Source organism: Simochromis diagramma, unplaced genomic scaffold, assembly GCF_900408965.1.
Source record: "Simochromis diagramma unplaced genomic scaffold, fSimDia1.1 OVJJ01000531.1, whole genome shotgun sequence".
Classification (NCBI taxonomy): domain Eukaryota; kingdom Metazoa; phylum Chordata; class Actinopteri; order Cichliformes; family Cichlidae; genus Simochromis; species Simochromis diagramma.
Window position 1 is genome coordinate 801,021 of NW_024387353.1, and position 16,335 is coordinate 817,355.

The 16,335-nt window shown below is 37.9% G+C and overlaps 1 protein-coding gene across 2 annotated transcripts; it reads right to left on the reverse strand.

The window, feature by feature from the left end:
• Positions 1-6,529: 6,529 nt before the first annotated feature.
• Positions 6,530-15,456, reverse strand: LOC120718564. Of its 2 annotated transcripts, none has more exons than XM_040007101.1 (11): positions 15,325-15,456; positions 15,063-15,235; positions 14,803-14,943; positions 14,302-14,440; positions 12,438-12,618; positions 11,787-11,928; positions 11,128-11,271; positions 9,803-9,849; positions 9,688-9,720; positions 8,173-8,249; positions 6,530-7,031 (listed from the first exon to the last, which is right to left on the reverse strand). In XM_040007101.1, the coding sequence occupies exons 1-11, from the start codon at positions 15,436-15,438 to the stop codon at positions 6,921-6,923; spliced, it is 1,302 nt and encodes a 433-aa protein (XP_039863035.1). In that variant the 5' UTR covers positions 15,439-15,456; the 3' UTR covers positions 6,530-6,920. The 2 variants fall into 2 exon arrangements, with proteins under 2 accessions (XP_039863035.1, XP_039863034.1); XM_040007100.1 differs by having other exon boundaries at positions 9,688-9,725; positions 9,802-9,849.
• Between the last annotated feature and the right edge of the window lie 879 nt (positions 15,457-16,335).

Sequence of the window (16,335 nt, forward strand, 5' to 3'; positions counted from 1 at the left end):
GGAGTAGAAACCCTGAAGACCATCCGCTATTGACGTAGCCTGACATATTTTCGTACCTTGTCTGTGGAGTCAGCGCATACAAGTCGTCATTCAAACAAAGGTAAGTCAGCTCGAGTACTGCGAGTGAAATGCGTTTGATTTCCCTGCAAACATTCAGATTAGTGCAGCATAAATTCATTCATGAGGGGGAAACTACAGTGAGAACATGTGGAGGCTCTGTTAGAGGGATAACATAGTGAGTTCAGTGCATTGATGTGACATTGTCCTGAAGGATTTAGTTATTCTGTATGGTTAAAGAAATTGCAATAATTTACTCATATTTATTATAAATAATTCTAATTATACATCTTGTTTCCATATTTGTATCTTGTGTCACTAAAAATACATTTTATTTTAATTTTATACATTGATTAATGACCTGCAGAATCTCCTTATCATATTAAGTGATTCATAATTGTCACTTTATGCTTTCTCCATCTCTAAAGTGATGACATGCCTGCATTACATACTTTAGGTTCATTTTCTGCTGGCAGGTTTCTGACAGAGAACAGGCAGATTTACACTATAACATGCAGCCTTCTATAGATGGACACATAAAGAAATGAAAAATTACATGTATGTGCCAAATTTCTAAACACTTTGTTACATTTATGATAAAGTAGATAAAACACATTTATGTCGGCCTTGGCTCATAGTTCTTGTCTTTAAATTAACTTTGCCTGTGTGTGTTTCAGGTCCTGCACTCTCAAAGACTGAATGAACCAGCATTGCAGCCCTGGGTCACTGTGAGCATCACAGGGAAGGTTGAAGCCGCCCACTGCACCTGTATGGCCGGAGTCGCAGAGACCTGCACCCACGTCGCTTCTCTTCTGTTTAATGTAGAAGCAACAGTGTTGATCTGTGGCACAAGGACTGTTACAGATGAACCTGCATACTGGGTTTTGCTGGATAATGTGACCAAGATACAGTCAGAGGTTGGCCATAAGATAGACTTCTCCTCTTCAGCTGCCCAAAAAAAGGCTCTTGATCAAAACATAAACAGACCATCCGTATTGACAGGTAAAAGGAAAAAAGAAAAATCCCACCTGCTGCTGTGGAGGAGTTGTCACCGCTATAATGCCATAATGTTTTATCCAGGGGACTAGATTTATGCCTGTAGTGCACTGCTGTGTAAATAATTTGCATTTACTGAATATGTACTGACTGAGTCCCACTGTTCAAAAGTTGAATAAAGAAACAAACTAATTTTTGCCTTTTTTTTTTTAAATTAAAACCACTTAATAGAACATCACATTAGTTACAGTGTATAATCCAGTCATTTATAGTTTACAAGTGACAAAATGTTTACATAAAATCATGACAGTGTTTACATGATATCACCCACTACTAACATTACTTTATTTACTGTATCTTTTGAAAAAATACCGCTATTTATACAGCACAAGACTTAAGAATATTTAACAGGAGCAGGTTTCATTTTTCCCTGGTTTTATTATCACACTGTTCACCAAACGCAGCAAACCTTCACCATCTTATCCAGGGGGGTCACCTCTTCACCCTCACATGGAAGAAGTAATCTGATTGGCATGGTGGTATGTTTGAAGCAGGTCCCTTGTGTAGCGCTGGAACTCAGTCCCGATGTGTTTCATCTTTTTCATAGGCTGGTTTGCTGCAATAATGCCAAATAATTAGCAACTCTATAAATAGAAGGTAGTTCTGCAAAATCACTCAGTAGGATGTTTGTTCTAATTTGCTATGAGCTCAGAGCGCATCGAAAATAAAACTAATAGGCTATAAAGAGTGATATGAACAGTGTTGGGGAGTAACGGAATACATGTACCGCCGTTACGTATTTAAAATACAAAATATGAGTAACTGTATTCCGTTACAGTTACCGTTTAAAAAGGTGGTATTCAGAATACAGTTACTTTGTTGAAATAAATGGATTACACTGCGGTACTTTCCTGTTTCATTTTGTCGCGGGTCAGGACTGTTTGGGTTTGTTTGACAGCTACGTTCTGTTGTTCCAGGCGGCAGCGTTACGGTTGCCATGGTTACAGGGCGACGCTCTCTCTCTCTCTGCGACTGTGTGTTTCCTGGGTGAGAGAGCGCCTTTTCATTGTTGTTGTTGTTGTGCTAAGCTAACAGGCAGAATGCTACAAGCATAGCTCTAAAGAATGTAGCATCATGGGCAGTGTAGTCCGTGTTGCAGGGAGAATGGACTGCCATACACGTTATGGGTCTGTGAGCGCGAGGAGGGAGAAAAAGGGGAGTGGAAAGGTACGAGTTGTCATCGAGGAAAAACGGGAGCTGGAAGCATGTAAATATAATAATAACCACTTCAGCCAAGAAGAGAGCCTGACGAGCCCAGTTGTAAGTAAGCTATTAAGACTCGACTGTACACCGTATTCGTGTTTTCCTCCGAAAACAATAAGTTCTGTTGGAGCAGCCTTTCAACGCCTCTCTCTGTCTCTCGCAAGAAAAGTTGACCCACACAACAAAGTAAAGCTATTTTTCGGCTACGAGCCAACAGGGACCCCGCCGTATTAGTCAGAGGTCCCTTTACTACAGTTCAGAGTCGCGGACCTTCAGTAATCGTAATAAATCACACAGCAATAGTACATTCACGTTGTTGTAAAAAGCATGATAATATATTAAGTAATCCAAAGTATTCAGAATACGTTACTGTCATTGAGTAACGTAACGGAATACGTTACAGAATACATTTTGGGGCATGTATTCTGTATTCTGTAATGGAATACATTTTAAAAGTAACCTTCCCAACACTGGATATGAACATATTTAGAACTTACCGGAATGAAAATGTCTGGAGCACCAACAGATATTTGGAGATGGAAGAGAACTGGAGCTCGTCTCACAGCTGCTATCCAGGCTAGACGCCTTCGTTTGGTAACATCGATACACGAGCTGCCTCATGTTGCTTCCAGGTTGGGAAAGAATGAAAAGATAAACCCTTTTCAAGCTTATTCTCTTGCCAGTCGTGCAATCGAACATTGCAGCGGAGCACACAGCAAGAACGAACCATGGCTGTTGTGTGTGACTTCGCTCCTTTTTCGCTTGTGCTTTGTTTAGACCCCCAAAATGGTGGATCGGGCCAAAATCCTTTCCACGCCCACCCCCGTGACATCACGCTCCAAAGCCCTGTAAATCGCCTTGAGCCGACTGCTGTTGTGATTTGGCGCTATATAAATAAAATTGAATTGAATAGAAATTGAATTGAATCATCACAAACTGAAATATAAATTTTATTTTTCAAATCTAAAATAAAACTGATACTTCTCTCTCTCACCCACCCAGGATCTGAAGTTCCCTTACATTTTTTCCAGTTCTACAGTTTGATTGTTAGTTACTAATTAATGAGGAGTTACTGAAGTACAAGCTTCTTTTTTTTAAATTTGGTGTTGCTGTCTTTACAGATGTGGCAAGAGACTGAAAACTTGCTGTTGTTTGAAGATATTTCATAATCAGCTCTGCACAGAAGCTGAAGCAGAGAGCAGCCTGTTGCTTTTACAGTATAATACTTGTAATAAAAGTACAGTAATGGTAATTAGTGACTGAGCAGGAGCTAAGGAGCTTGGAAAGAAAAGTGTCTGGACTTCTTTAAGTTGCCTGAAGACGTTTCACCTCTCATCCGAGAAGCTTCTTCAGTTCTAGGGTCAAATGGTTTAGAGTCCCAGATTTAAGCCCTGTGGGAGTAACCCACCGAGAGAGACAATGGACCCCCTAATGATCCTCTACCTAATCACATGAGCCAAGGATGAAAGTTTCAGCCACCATCTCCAGTGCCAAAGCCCTCCGTCGAACCTCACCATACAAGAATAGAAGGCCATCGCTTCCCTGAGCAAAGACCACAACATCATCATATTACCAGATGACAAAGGAAGGTGCACCATGGTTCTAAACACAACGGATTACCACACAAAGATCACTTCTCTCTTCAGTGATATCAACACCTACGAAGCCTTAAAGCGAGACCCCACAGGCAGCTACAAAAACAAAGTTATCACCTGCCTTCAAGAACTTGAAAAGGACAAAATCATTGACCGCCCCAAATATCATCGCCTATACCCCGGGGATGCCAAACCCTGCATTTACGGATTTCCTAAGATCCACAAAGAAGGGGTGCCACTCAGACCCATTGTAAGCAGCATAAACTCAGCCACTTACAACATTTCGAAACACCTTGCTACCATCCTAGCACCTCTTGTGGGGAATACCCCCACATCACATCAAGAACCCCTTCGACTTCACCGACAAGGTCCAGAAACTTACCATGGATCCAGATGAAATCAGAGAAGACAGCTCTGTGGAAGACCAAACCAACTTCATCCACAATCAGATTTGCACACGGTTAGACCTCTGCCTTACCACCTGGGTCAAAACCCAAACACAAGAACTGGAATCCTTCACTGCGCACATTAACCCTTTAAAACCCTCTGGAGCGGGCACGCTCTGTTTTGCGCAACTATTTTTAAATCCCCGTAGAACTGGAACCACGTAAGATAATTTTTTTGCATGTGAAACCGGAGGAGTTGTTCTTACATATTATGCCAGTCCAAAGTCACAGTTTCCTTCCACATAAAGCTTTGCAAAAACTGCACAGAAAGCACTTGCAGCAACAAAAATATAATATTCCAGAAACACATCAGCTGTTCATAAAACTTCCTAGGTTGGAATAGACGTCAGCGCAAACTATTGCATGTCTGCCATTACCTGCCCCAAACCGGAAGTGACGTCATTTTTGCGAAAAATTTACTTTTTTACCTTTGGGGCCTTCTAAGCCTACACTGGTGTTTTTAAAAGTCATGTTTGACTTCATGCTTTTCTAAATAGTTTCTGCATTGCACTGCTGGAAATACTTGATGCACATGCTGGGGTTTTTTTTCTTTTTGCAAATTTGCATTATAATATTTATTTTCGTTTTTCCTGCAGTATATAAAAAATGGCGTATCTTAAAAATAACACTATGAAGACACTCAGGATAAATTTCCTATTGTTGGAAACTATTTTGTGCAACTTTTTTTGTATTTACAGTTCTGAGGGATAAACCTCTTGAATTTCTCTAATTAGAAATATATGTTTAAAAAAAAAAAAAAACGAATTTCTTTTTTTTTCTTGTTTATTGCATGGTTTTTTTTTGCAATTTATGTAGTTATTGTTGACTTAATCAGAATCAGAATACTTTATTAATCCCGAAGGAAATTAGATTTACAGGAGGCAGCATGCTAATGGCTCATGCACACTTACAAAGGGACCTTCTGACCAACTTTACACAAACATCACATTGGGGAGACATGTCAGAAAGGTAGGCTGATAGGAAAAAAAAACAACGAAAATACATAACATGAGGTAAGAGGAGGAGAAAAAAAAACTCCACTCAGACTGAGCTCCTAGTGGGAGAACAGTTTGATAACAGAAAAAACACCTCAGCACAAAAAGCACATGACTATCAATACACCATAGAAACACAAGACAAGCAACAGGGGCGGGTAAGGGTAAGAGAGAGCCGGTGTAGACAGCGCATCCGGTCCTGCAGCATGGCTGCGCTGGTCCAGTCAACTGCCATCTTCGCCGGTAGGGCACAAGCATCGAAGACGTTTGGAAAGGGAGGGGGGATCAGTGTGTGCATATCAGTGTATGTGTGTGTGTGTGTGTCCAGAGTTCAGCTGAGACAGTGTCCTTCGCCCTGCCAGGCTAAGTAAACAGTCTTCCAGCCAACCCAGGTGGCCTTGCATGGAATGGGGGGGGAACAGTCTAAACACAGTCGTTATCAGGGGTTTTTGTTCAGCTCCAGCCTTGAGGCCACAGCTGGCGCCGAAGGGGTCTCCGCATGAAGTGATGATGGTTTTTACTTTAGTGCGAACAACTCATATGAATTTCAAAGCTGTTCTAACAGTCCAACACTGGTCTCTCAATCTCCCGTTGGAGAGCCGTGAGCTTTCTATGATGTTATCCAAACTGCTCAAAGAGCAGGTTCTGAGAACTCACGACCGCAGTGCACTTCCCAAGATTTGATCCAATTTGCGCTCAAAGTGGTATTCGAGCTAGCCGCTCCAGATGTAATCCAGTTTTTCACTCAGAGGTCTTGTTCTGAGTATTCACGGCAGCCGTGCGTTCTCCAAGAGATAGATAGAGATATATATAGATATATATCTCTATCTATCTATCTATCTATCTATCTATCTATCTATCTATCTATATATATATATATATATATATATATATATAGATAGATAGATAGATAGATAGATAGATAGATAGATATATATACACACACACACACATATACACACACACACATACACACACACACACACACCCCGCTTTCAGTTATTTATTTGTAAAAAAATGTTCAGAATCATGTATGATTTTGGTTCCACTTCTCACGTGTACACCACTTTGTGTTGGTCTTTCACGTAGAATTCCAATAAAATTGATTCATGTTTGTGGCTGTAATGTGACAAAATGTGGAAAAGTTCAAGGGGGCCGAATACGTTTGCAAGCCACTGTACGTATTAGAGAACAAGAAAAATGTTTGACTTATTTTGTAGAAAAAAAATTGTTTTCAAAAATCGTACTGTTTTGTTTGTTAGATTTTTTTTCTAACTACTGATTGCTAAGATGTGGAAGAACCGCTTTCTGACGCCAAAAAAGCATGTATATATATATACACACTGAGAGTATAAGAAATAGAATTATCTAGAACTATATTACACACATTACAAATCTTGAATGATTCCTTTAAAAATTTAACACTACTTCAAATAATGTTTTATCACCAATTTTTATGACAGACAGGTTGAATGCAAAATTATGTGTGATAAGTAAGATTTTGTATTATCTTTCCACACAGATGTTTCCAATTGGTACAGAAAGACTGAAGATGCAGGACTTCAGGTTCATGTTGTAGAATTAGAGGACGCTGCAGTTACACCAATCTGTGGCACACTGCTTATGAGGCGCAGACTGATGTCATCAGGCAGTCCGTATGACTGCAGTTTCTGTTTAATCTGAGGAGGAAGAAGGACCAGTGAGAAAACATCACCACACTCTCAGGTGTGGTTTTTCTTTGGAAAGTGGATCTGAGATGTCATCTGCAAAACAGTTTTAATATTTTTATGTTGAGGAAAATGTATATTTGTTGAAATATGTCATAACGTGAGTCATGAGTGCAGACTTTTAAATGACTCAAAATACATTTCTTGCCACACAGCATAATTATGCTCAGAGATTCCTCAGAGAAGTCCAGTGCGCCAGCTGAAATTCGTGAATGATATCGCTAAGCTGAGTCCCATTGTGTCACGTTCCGAATTGGAAATGATTATTCATGCTTTTGTTTCATCTCGCTTTTTGTTTGCATCTCACTATTGTAATTCCTTGTTTACTTGCTTAAGCAATGCCTCCCTGGAACAACTGCAGGGTGTTCAGAATGCTGCTGCTAGGCTTCTGACAAAGCATCACAAATACTCCCATGCCACTCCCCTGCTGATTCAGCTGCATTGGCTCCCTGTCAAGTTCAGGGTCCAATATAAGATCATAATCACGACTTATAGGGCCCTGCACAGTGTAGCTCCAATTTACTTAAGTGATCTTCTTCTTTCTTATCACCCCAGCAGGTCCCTGAGGTCTTGTGGCCAGGGGTTGCTGGTTGTCCCGCATACAAGGTTAAAAACAAAAGGTGACAGAGCGTTTGTATCAGTGGCTCCCAGACTCTGGAACTCACTCCCTTTGAGTTTGAGATCTGTGGACTCAGTCATGTCTTTTAAAAAGCAGTTAAAAACCTCTCTCTTTAAACTCGCTTTTGGTTGATTTTGTTTTGTTTTAGATTTTAATGTCTGTTTTCTGCCTCTGTAAAGCACTTTGTGATTTTATCTTGAAAGGTGCTATATAAATAAAATTTTACTTTTACTTTACTTAGTTGAAAATGTGAATCCAAGTTGTTATTTTCTTAATGAATAGCAATATGAATTTTAAGCAAGTTTTCTTTTGCAGACTTTTAAGATACTTTTGTTTTCTGGTTTTCATGACATGTGTTCTAATACATTTGTTATTCGCTGTATACAAGTATACACCACATGTCCAAAACGTTAGTGTTGCAGGAGGTCAGTTTGGACAGGGGTCAGTTTAACTCTGGATAAGAAAAATTCTAACCTGATTTAAGAAGAGATCCCTGTTGATTTGAGACAAGTCCACTGTAGAAGACAACTTCATTTTCAGAGCTGCAACATCTAGAAACACAAAGACACCATGTTAGTCTCTAAACCAACAAGAACGTTTGGGTTGTTTTTTTTTTTATGTAGTTTGTTAATTAACAGAGATGGTCGCCAGTGCGTTAAAAATAATGCTTTACTGTAATCTGATTACATTATTTTCAGGTAATGAGTAAAGTAAGTGATTACTATTTCAAAAAAGCAATTAAATTACTGTTACATTCACTGTTTACTTGTTTAAACACACTGCATTACTGCGTTACTAAACTGTGATTTTGTTTGTGAGAGTGTCTAATGACAATGATGCACGAGCGTGTGATGTCCATGTCAGCAACAGACTCGTGTAGGTCAACAATGGTTAATATGGAGTGCGGGACAGAGTACGACCATGCAGTGTTTAAAGCTTGGAAATACTGACATTACTTTGAGTTTGATTCTGTGAAAAGTGACAAAAACATTAGCCCGCATGGGAAGAAAAGCTTCTTTTAAAGCAAAAAATTAAACTTCAAATCTGAGCAACCACCTAGTTCGCTGCCACTGGAATGTAGAATTCACAGAGAAACCCCCGGATCCCCCTATTGACATGACCGCTGTGGCACTGGGCAAATCTCCACCTGCTCCACTCCTGTTAAAAAGGTGATTTAAGAGCGACAGGACTTAGTGCCGCTGAACCTTTGATTTTATTTATTTTTTGCTGTGTTTTACTTGCATCTATTTGAAAGAGTGTAAACACAAAAAAATATTTTATTTTATTTTATATGCTGAAATATGCAGGAAATAGGTTTAAATGTTAAACAAATTTCTTCCTTAATTTTTGCTTGATGCAATGTCTGTAAAGTTAAAAAAAAAAAAAAAAAAGTAATAAAACAAGTTTTAAAAACAGACAAAACAGATTTTCTATATGCAGAAAAAATAGAATTGGGCTGAAATGTCTATTGCTTTATTACATTTTCAGGTTGTGTATCATGTTTTTTAAAAGTAACTAATTAATAAAGTAACTTACTTTTGAAAATAAGGAATCAGTAAAGTATGGGATTACTTTCTTGGAGAAGTAATCAGTAATTAGTGACTAACTACTATTTTCAGGTGGTAACTTGACCAACACTGTTAACTAAGCTTGCCAGCCCTAGATTTTAACATACCACTCCACCCTCTAGTGGAGGTTTTGTGATAAAGATGAAAATGAAATTAAGATGATCCAGCACAATTCATTTTGGACTCTCCAGTTTTCTGCAGTCAGTGAGTGGTTTGAATTTGACCCAGTGTTTACCAAAGCTGAGCTCTATGCAAAGAGCAATTATTCCACTGGAATGAAGGAGTGGGGGGGAGTTCTGGCTTTTTGGTTTGATTCATTTTTAATGCAAGTACTAGTTTCTGTTCTTCTACTATTTTCTATTTATTCTCTAAATCTGATAAGTCAGGCTAACTTTGATTTAGTCCAGGCCTTCATACTCACACGCTGGTGTATTGGGTGATGTAGTTGGCAATGCTGTAAAAAGTTGAAACAGAGGTTACTCATGAACTGTATCAGTTGTGTAGCTGTTGGTATTGGACGTTAAAACACTGCTCACCAACGGTCGCAATGACACATCGAAGCTCAGAGTGGTACTTGGCTGCTCTGTGAAAATAAATCAGTACAAGAGATTCTTTATCAAAATGCATTTTACATTATTTTTAATATACATTTTTTTTAATGTTTAGAGAGTTTATCTTACAGTTACATATCTAAATAAAAATGTTTTTCAGTTTGGTACAGTTTGATGGATTTGGATTGAAGTCAAAGAACATGAAAAGCAGTGCCTTATGAATAGCTTTAAAAAAAAAAATTAGCATCAGTAAGTTTACATGTAACTCTGCAAGTATAAAAAATAAAATCAAACTTATTTGTTGCACAATTATTTAATGCAGTCCCAACATCAAGTCTCCAAACCATTAAACGTTACTATCTTTGTTAGAAATGCTCTTCCAGTGAGGCAGGATTTCAGCAGGTAAAATGTGGGCTCAGTACCCTTCAACACTTAACAGTCATGATTTTATACTCAAAAGGACAAAAGCTTTAAGTATTTTTCTTATCAGACACTAACAAAATAGTGTGCACCAAATAATGAATCAGCTATGAAAGGAAAGATAACATGTGTATGCCTTTACAAGGAGAGACTTGTATGTTGCTGTGGACTTGGTATCTTATTAGTTTGGACAGATTAAAAAAACTTAGGTTTTTAGCATTAAATTATAGTTAGTTGCAGTTAGTTATAGTTATAAGTTGGCACATTAACCTATGTTGCATTTGGTATTTACAGGTTTAAATGTGGAAACTGACTTGGCCAGTCTTCCTGTTCTTATCACAAATACAGTAAAAAGCTTTGTTTGCAGCTGGACCGTATACTGTGTTTGGACTCACTGTGTTGCTCTTCTTTCTCTTTCTTCTCATTGTTTTACTTACTGAGGCAGTTCTTGTTTTATAAAACATTGCCGTTTTTATCCGTTTCTGCTCTTCTTTCAACTATCAAGTTGATCTTGTCACACACATTCAGGTATGTCACTGTTGTTATGGAGTAATTCCTCAAAGGTATTTGACACACCCATGTCTACTGTCTTCAATGAATTTTGGTTTCTTTTCTAAGTCTGCCTTCCATTTGTTTTGATATGATAATTAAAATGCCTGTGTCTGAAAGATTTACAGGAATGAAGGTTGGACGGAGTGAATATAAAAGCAAAATTAAAAAGTGCAGGCAATGAACTAAGCCAGTCAGTCCTCAAAGTTAAATAGTTTCATTGGAACAGAAGTAGACTCAAATGTATGTGCAAATTACATGTGCGCCATTTCACTTTTTTTTTTAATGAAAGTTTCAATATACTTTTGTGTAGGATCGTATTCATGAAACAGGATACTGACCCTAAAACAGCTTGGACAACAAAACAAATGGGGTGGCTTTGTCCAGCTACTGAGTTAGATGGCGTCCACGTCAGTGTGAACTGTCCTGGGCCTGTTTGACTTTCTGTTACTGTGTGCGGTGCGCTGAACAGCAGCTCAGAGATCCTTTAAAAAAAAAAAAAAAAACAAGAAAGAAGTGAGTTTTTAAAAAGTTTATGATCTACAATAAGAAAAAAAGTGTTTACCTGTGACATGCTGTAAATGCTTCAACTATTAGAGTGAAATTTTGACCGGATATCAGACTTTTATATAATTTTTGAAATAATTATTTTAGATTTTATTTACTGTAAAAATCAAGCAATTTTGGCTAAAAAGCTATTTATTTTATTCTTGTTTCTCTTTAATTGTCTTAGCTTAAACTAGTGCTAGTACATCCTAACATCAGTATAAAACCGGTTGGGTTGCTGGCTTGTCAAACCTGTCTGTGGCAGCGCAGTTAGAAGTGTTAAAGTTACACAACTCAGAAGATAAGATTCATGATCTGATTAAATGAAAAACAGGTTTGATTTGCGCATTAAAGCTACATTTTAATTTTAGAAACAGTCAGTGCTGCAGGATGTGTTAATCATTGGTAATTTAACAAATAAAGCCTTTAATTATATATTTAGAGATCTACTTACGTGGAGTTAAGTGTCTGTGCCTTGATGCTGATAGCCAGAGTCTGATTGACGTATGTGTAGAGCTGGGTTCTGTGGGCTGGGGTTGGAGGCAGGAACATGGGTAGAAAGAGTCCCTCTGTGCACGATGGCACTGCAGGATCCACTGAAACAACACACAAAGCAGTGATGACAATAATAAAGACTTTTTTTAAGGATAGAAACTCTAACTCAGGGGTAGGGAACTCCAGGCCTCAAGTGCCAGTGTCCTGCAGGTTTTAGATGTGTCCTTGATCCAGCATAGCTGATTTAAATGGCTAAATTAGCTCCTCAACATGTGTTGAAGTTCTCCAGAGGCCTGGTAATGAACTAATCATTTGATTCAGGTGTGGTGACCCAGGGTGAGATCTAAAACCTGCAGGACACCAGCTCTCGAGGACTACCGTTCCCCATCCCTGCTCTAACTGGTCCACCAGGATTGTTTTTCTCATCTACAGGTAGCCAAGAGAAAGCTTTTTCCAAGTTCATAAGCAGCCATAAAGACAAGCTGTTTAAATCTTAAAAAATTCTGGATTTTCTGCAGTAAGGATAAAGTAATGTTAGCTTCAGGGTGAAAAGAAAAAAAGGCCAAAATAATAGGGCCATTAAGCAGGAGCCAGGAGAAATTATTTGTACCTCTCACGACAAACTGAACTGGCATTTTGCTGATAGCGTCGTTGGTTGTTATTATTGTTTGTGTCCCGTTGGTTTGAGTCAACGTTATGTTCTGTCTGGGAAAGTCCTCTATCATCAGCTGTACCGCATACGGACCTTCATCACTGCTGTTTGTGGGGCTGAATGACAGAGTACAAGAGGACTGCAAGAAGATAAAAATAGGGCCATGAAGACACCTCACATAGAGTTTACACTTATCTAAATTAACAAAAAGCAGGGATTTTGATTTGTTTTTTATACCAACTTTGCCAGATATGATATGAAATGATGCTATGATCAAGCATCATTGCAAGTAGGTAAGTAAAAATTAATTATTTAGAACTTTTCACAAAGTTACAACTAATTTTTTTACATTTACTGGTAGCCAAAGAAGAGAAGCAAAAAATTGAATAATGTGTGACCTCTTGTTTGTGCCAATTAAAAGTCTTACCACAGCATTCTGTATAGTCTGAAAGGGATCCAAAGCTTATTTGTTGAAACAAGTAAAAAGACCATTACAATAATCCAATCAAGAAGAAATAAAAGCATGAATAATCATCTCAAGTTCTGCCTTTAACACCAGCAGGCTGAGTTTAGAAATGTTTCTTAGATGATAAAAACAGTTTCAAATTAGTTTGTTTGAAGTTTTTCTCAAGAGACATTGAATAACCAAATATGAGACCCAAGTCTCTTGATTTGGGTGTCCAAGACTTGCCTGAAACTTGATTGAATGGAAGAGCCTAAAAAACTGATATCCTGCTTAATTTCTGAAATCATAAGATCAGGAGCAACAATCAAAGTTTCTATTTTATCGGTATTTAACTGGAGGAAATTGTTGTTTAACCATTGTTTGATTCCTGACAGACAATTATTTAAACAAGCCAATTTATAAAACTCAGAAGCTTTGAAAGAAGTGTATAACTGAATGTCATCTGCATAGAGATGATAAGAAATATTATTGTAACATCTGATAATTTCCCTAGAGGGAATATATAAAGCAAAAAGAGGATCGGACCTAAAACAGATCCTTGAGGTACCACAGAAGGCAAAGCTGATGTTTCGGACAACACTTGATTCATAAAGACAGTAAAAGATCAGATAGATACGGCATAAAGCATTTTAAAACAACACCAGTAATCCCGAACAAATCCTTAAGCCTATTTATCATGACACTGTGATCAACAGTATCAAAAGCAGAGGTTAGATCCAATATAACCAGAACGGTGTACTCTCCGGTGTCTGCTGCCATCAAAATGTCACTAGACACTTCAAGTAAGAAGCGTTTCAGTGGAGTACAATTTGCGGAAACCAGACTGGAAAAATGTCTAGAACATTGTTTTCTCCAAAAGGTTGTTAAGTTGTTCTGCAACCGATTTTTCTTTGACACAAATAATATGATATTGGCCTGTAACTGTCTGGAAGAGATGGATCTAAACTTTAATATTGGTTTAACAATAGCTTGCTTAAAAAAAGTTGGGAACTGAGCAGGTATAAAGAGAAGAATTAATTATTTCCTGAATACAGGTGCCAATAGAGTCAAACACACTAAAAAAACTGATGGAGGAAGTGCGTCAGTGTGGTTTAAAGTCAGTTTCATATGACCAAGCAGAGCACTAATGTCCTCTAAGGTAACAGGAGCAAAAGAGGACCAGGCATCAGAAGTAAGCAAAGTGCAAATGTGATACTGAGAGGATGATGGAGAAATATTAGACCTGATGGCAGCGACCTTATTACAAAATAGTTTAAAAAATTCATCACAATCAGATTTAGTATAGATTGGTACACAAGGATTTATGTTTATGCCAACATGTCCCGTGTGACAAAAAGAGTAATAGCTGTTACTTACTGGTGAAAGGCTGAGAACAGACGGTGGTGTGCAGGGACTACACTCTGAGAGTGATGCATCTCCATTTCTGCATTTCACTATGTCTCCATCAGGATCAAACATCAACAGGCTCAAATTTCTTGGACAGTTTGATGGAACTCTGAAAGAAAGTTAAAATTAAAATAAATAAATAAAAAATATAAAATAATCAAATTCATTCATTCATTTCTGTGAAATATCTGACACCATTTTTATATGTTCATGTTTGAAAACTACTCAGTACACCCACAGCCTGGACACTGTTCAGGTTTTATGGTTCAAGAGCTTCAAAATTGCATTAATGAAGGAGGACCAAAGGTTAATTTTTCACTTTAAGACTTCTCTATCCTTATCCATCTCTACACAGAAACTTTCCGTGTCTGAAAGGCAATGAATTTACCAGAAGTGACACATAAAATTGTATGAATGTATGTATGTTTGTATAATTACTAAAAAAGAAATGGAGCCACAAACAGGGCTGACCTGATAGCTGGTATGATAGTGGTCTGTGGTGATGTGTTGGCTTTGCCAGTGTCAGAGCGGATCCTCAGTTCCACCAGAGCCTGAATTTTAAATGATACGATGCCATTTTTGATGCCAAAGATCCAGTCTATGCCAGAGGCCCTGCAATAGAAATGAATGACTTCTCAGAAGTTGTGGTATTAAATTTCATTCCCCCTCAGTGACAAATCAACAACAAAGACTATATTTATGCATATGTGATTATGTATGTGTGCACTCACGGAATTGAAAACATAGAGTTGCTGGAAAAATACTGAGAGATGACTCCTTCAGTTTGGCACCACTCTCCACTTATCGGCTCATCGACCTTTTGTAGCACAAGTGGCTGACCGTTGATGTAGTAGGGCACACTGTACAAGCAGAAGCTGTAGCCCAACTTGTAATAAAGAATGCCCTGCAGATTTACAGTGAAGACATGTTTACCTAAATAATTTTAAAATTCACAAAGTAAATTTACTTGTTTTTTTAAGAAAGTGTACTTACAGTGGAAGATCCTGTTGAATTATTGCCACTTGGGTAGTAGTTCACCACTATACCATAAAAATTAGCCTGGACACAGACGAGCAGCAGCAGCAGCACCAGTGCAGAGAGCGACATGATGAATGTGATAAAGTCTCTGCACAAAAGAAAGTCATTAGGCAAAAGTAGGCTGGGGCATGTTGTAGTACGAGAAAAGTTTCATGGTTGTCTGTCTGACAGTAATGTACTGTGAAGGCAGGGCTAATCCGGTTGCCAGGAACTTCAGACATTATCTTTGGTCTCCATTTTTTTATTTTTATTTTATTTTATATTTTATTTTTGTAAACTCTTTCAGCAGTGGTTGGTTAGAGGTGTCGATGTGAGTTTTCTGGTTATTACAGCATGCCCTACTTGAAATGTCCCCTCCATCTTATGCAAGAGCAATGTTTGTCAGTAATGACCTTTTACTTCAGAATGCCCAACGAGAGGAAAACGTTTTCCTTTTGTAATTACAAAAACTTTGATAAACAAATCAGTTTAATAAAGTTTTATTTATATGGGCCCTGATTTACAATAAGTTGTAAACAACAAGTCACCTCAAGTTGTTTTATATTGTAATGTAAAAGCATTAAAATAAGATATTTGAGTTTGAGTTTGAAATTGATAATGATTCATCTTATAAATCCTGACACACTGCTCTCAGTATTAAAAACTACAGTATTGTACACACACACACAGAGGGAAACTCAACACATGTAAGTTTTTTGTGTTCACCACGACAGTATTTCAGGTCTCTAACCAAAGTCCATTTACTTGGAGACATGGGGAGCCGTGCCAATGTTTTGTATGTAAATTTAAAATTTATAAGTCATGAAACTGAAGTTTCTGTCCCCCATGTGAAAATGGTTGCTTTGAACAACTATTTTTTCTCTTCTTTATATTCAGCATTACTGCTTTTGAGCTGCTTTTTGTCTTATTTACGTCACCATTGGTGATGCAGAAATCCACTTTTTCTCTACTTTATTAAAACAGCTC

Bases quoted from the DNA above. Each gene is read 5' to 3' on its own strand.
- LOC120718564 (XM_040007100.1), bottom strand. From the start codon at position 15,438: ATGTCGCTCTCTGCACTGGTGCTGCTGCTGCTGCTCGTCTGTGTCCAG. The intron at 12,619-14,301 runs GTAAGTAACAGC...ATCTTCTTGCAG, and splicing joins CTGTTCTCAGCCTTTCACCA to TCCTCTTGTACTCTGTCATT. The intron at 7,032-8,172 runs GTTAGAATTTTT...CTTCCTCCTCAG, and splicing joins GGGATCTCTTCTTAAATCAG to ATTAAACAGAAACTGCAGTC.